Below are 3,518 nucleotides of genomic sequence, written 5' to 3' on the forward strand. Positions count from 1 at the left end.
CATTGGGAAAAATTCCTTCCCTGCAAGGGCTGTCAGGCACTGGAGGGGGCTGCCCAGGGCAGGGGTCGAGTCCCCAACCCTGGGGGTATTTAAAAGTTGGGCAGATGAGGTGCTGAGGGCCAGGGTTTAGTGGTGGGATGGCAGGGTTAGGGGAACAGTTGGGCTGGGTGATCTTGGAGGTCTTTTCCAACCCAAACGATTCTGTGATTCTAAGGCTTGCCCACAATGGAGGATTTTCCAGCCGTGAGCGGGAGGTGGCAGTGGGGACCTCTGGAGCCCTTCCCACCAGCGTTTCTGTGGGTCTGCCTATCCCTGTTTTGAGCCTGGCTGGACTCAAGATGTCCCCAGATGTCTGCTGCCCTACACGCCTCTGAGCCACCATGCTATGCTTGGTACCTGGCTCTGCAAGGTCACTGTCACTGCTGGCACTGTCCCCAGAGCAACCCTTTGTCCCCTGGGCACAGCCTCCATCCTTCCAGCTCAGGACTGGGAACTTGGTAGGGTCCAGGAGCAGTCTGAGCCCTCTTTCTGTGCTTTGGGCAGAGGGGTGTCACTGTCACAGCCCCGTGTGTGTCCCCTTCCCCAGCAGCCGGGGCTGGGACAGGAGCCACCTCCTTGGGTCACCCACATCACTGGGTCACCGGGATCTGGTGGCTCCACGGGGTGAATCCAGACCCCCAGAAACCCCTGCAGGGCCCCGAGGGCGATGCTGGCAGGTTGGTACCTGCCTGCCTCAGTTTCCCCTCTTGCTGGGGCATGGGTGCTGGATGTGGGGGTGGGAAGAAGGGGCCGCTGCTCCTGCGCCCTGTCCCTCCACAGATGGGGCTGACGAGAGGCATGCGGGCGTCCTCTGGTCCCTGAAAGGTGAGGCTCACCTGGGGCAAAGCCGGGCAGGGAAATCCCATGGGCTGTGCGTTTCCCCCTCACTTGCTGGTGGTTTTTGTAGGGTCTATGTAAACATGGCATTTTTAAACATGACACGGGATACGGCTCTCCCCTGCTTCCCTGCTGCCTTCCCTGATCACCCACCCGTCCCTGACCCTCTCTGCCAACATGCGGGTCCCATCCTGACCTGGCTGGTCATCCTGGGGGGGACAGCAGACATGGGGGGAGACAGCCAGGGCTTAGTGGGGGGACTGGAAAACCTCAGCTACTTCTGATGGGAAAACTCATTTCTCCTTGGTCCTGCTGCCATCTTCCACTGGCTCCGGTGCAAACCCCTTCCCGGCTGCGGCTCCAGCGGAGGAGGTAAGCGAGGGGCTGGGGCTGCGGGATGGGAGCTGAGGATGACACCAGGGCGCTCCTAATTCCCCAGTGCCACCAGGTGCCCAGGCCTGGCACCAGAGATGGGCAGCACTGGCTGGTGAATCCTTTGCAAAGGGTTTGCTGGGGCTAGTGACATGCGATGAGTTGTGGGAGGGCTCAGCCAGAGTGGGGAGGGGCAGGCAGGAGGCCTGAGTGGCCAGGGCTTGGGGTGGCACCTCCTGGGCTGGTGGATTTGGATGGCTGTGACTGTCCCCGCTGCTGTGCCACTGTCCCATGGAGCTCACCCTGTGCCCCTCCAGGGGGCTGGTACTGGCTGGAGCAAGGATGGGGAGACCCTGGTACATGGGTCTGGGAGACTGTGGCATGTGAGTTTAGGATTTGGGGGACCCCAGAAGTGGCCACGTGGGCAATGTGGTCCTCTGCAGTGCTCGCAAGCATGGGGGATGCTCAGGATGGCTGGAGCAGGTCTCGGGGGGCACTGTGGGGTGCACGATGCAGCTCATCCTCTCTGTGCTGGGAAAAAGGAGTTTATGCCCAGCTTGGAGGCTGTTTGGCTGCTTCAGAGACTGGAAAGTGCAGCCTCCCTGCCCGGCTGCCACCTCTGCCCATCCTTCGGGGTGGCTTTTGGGATGGACCCTTCAGGGCTTTGTCCCCTGGGACACTATTTGGAGCAGCTGCGAGGTGCTCCGCTCTGGCTGGTATTCCTCGGCCCAGCCTCTATGCTGGGAAGGCCCCAAGACTGGACCCATTGCAACAGAAATGGCTAAAAATAGCGGTTCTCACGGCAGAGGCAGAAAAGCATCCCAACATGTGGCCTCTGAACCTCCCAGCAGCCGAGGATGAGGTTGACCCCCCAGCATCCCATGCCTCGCAGCCACCCTCTGTCCTCTCCAACCCCAAATCCCTGAGCCCCATCTTTGAAAGCCCCCGCCGGTGCAACCAAAGCCCCCAGGACCTGCCTTGACCCTGGGGCAATGCTGGGTGCAGGCAGCCCCCGGGTGTGGGCAGCGAGGAGGCAAGGGGTTAACCTCCCTGCGCCTGCCGGATGCAGCATCCTGGGCTGGGCTCTTTCCATCTTGTTTTGGTTTGGAGGAATAAAAGCTTTGGCTGCAGCATAGCCACTTCCCAAAATAACTCAGCCTCCCATGGTAATTATAGAGCTCTGGTCCCCAGTAGCGGTTCGTGGTGGCTTCTCGGCCCTGCCATCCCGGGCTGGGACCTGATAATGCTGCTGCCAGCTGGGGTGAGGGAGACCGGGGTGCCTCGGGGACCTCAGGGACCTCTCGAGCAGCACTAGCCACCGTTGGCATCACCGTTACTCCCCTTGCGTCATCCCCCAGCCAAGAAAAATGCAGCCCCTTGCATCCACCCTCCCACTCTGCAGCTGATCCCTTCAGCTTTTAAAGCTCTATTTAAAGCCCCGGGCTGCAGCTCACCGGCCTCGCTGGGCACTGGGCTCCTGCAGCCAGGCCCTGGCAAGCTGGCGGCTGCTCCAGGCCCTGCCTGCTGGCGCAGCTGAGAACACCCAGCTCATCACAGCAGTGCCCGGCCTGCCCCCCCCGCACCCTGTGGGGCTCAGCGCTGCTCCTTGAAGGGCAGGGAGAGATGGGGCTGAGCTGCTGGAGCACTCGAGCCTGTAATCCCCAGTAATCTCAGCGGAAAGCACTCTCTGTGGGGATTAGAGACGCAAACAGCCACCCTCACCTGCCTGGCCCTGCCTGCGGCACTGCCTGCAGCCCCTGGCCGGCAGCGGGCGAGGGAGGGCTCCCACGACAACCTCAGATGGACGGGGTCCGGGTGGCTGCCGGGGCTCCCCCACACCACAGGTTATTTATGGGAATAGAGGGAATGCGGAGCCATCTGGCTGCAGCCTGGCCCTGTAACAGGGGGGAGGACGAGGCCCTGGGTGATGGCAAGGTTGGGGACAAGGCTGAGGTGATCCTTGTGGAGTCATCCAGCCTTGGTGGGAGTCTCGGTGCAGGGCTCGATGTGGTTTTTTTCTGCTGGGAAATTGCCACCAGCTTTGTCTTATGGGTAGGGAAACTGAGGCAGGGAGGAGCTGCCCAGGAGAGGGATGCTCTGGAGATGCACGTGGCCTTACCACCTCCCACCCTGGCATGGGGTGTATTTCGGGGGGATGAGGACAGCCCCAGTGGGTGGCTGGGCTGGGAGGCTGAAAGTTGGGGATGGCTGAGCCTCTGCCAGCTGCTCGCCACAGGGAACGGCCACCCCCCGCCAAGTTCCCCCGGCCC

General features: G+C 61.9%; 1 protein-coding gene across 1 annotated transcript in view; it reads left to right on the forward strand.

Annotated features, from left to right (window-relative positions):
- LIMK1 (LIM domain kinase 1) overlaps positions 1-957 on the forward strand; it is a 10,917-nt gene extending 9,960 nt beyond the window's left edge. The window contains 2 exon segments of the mRNA XM_035900523.1: positions 820-864; positions 947-957. Of these exon segments, the coding sequence (XP_035756416.1) occupies positions 820-864; positions 947-957 (56 nt within the window).
- Positions 958-3,518: the final 2,561 nt, after the last annotated feature.

Source organism: Egretta garzetta, unplaced genomic scaffold, assembly GCF_000687185.1.
Source record: "Egretta garzetta isolate BGI_Z169 unplaced genomic scaffold, ASM68718v1 scaffold108, whole genome shotgun sequence".
In the NCBI taxonomy this organism is placed as follows: domain Eukaryota; kingdom Metazoa; phylum Chordata; class Aves; order Pelecaniformes; family Ardeidae; genus Egretta; species Egretta garzetta.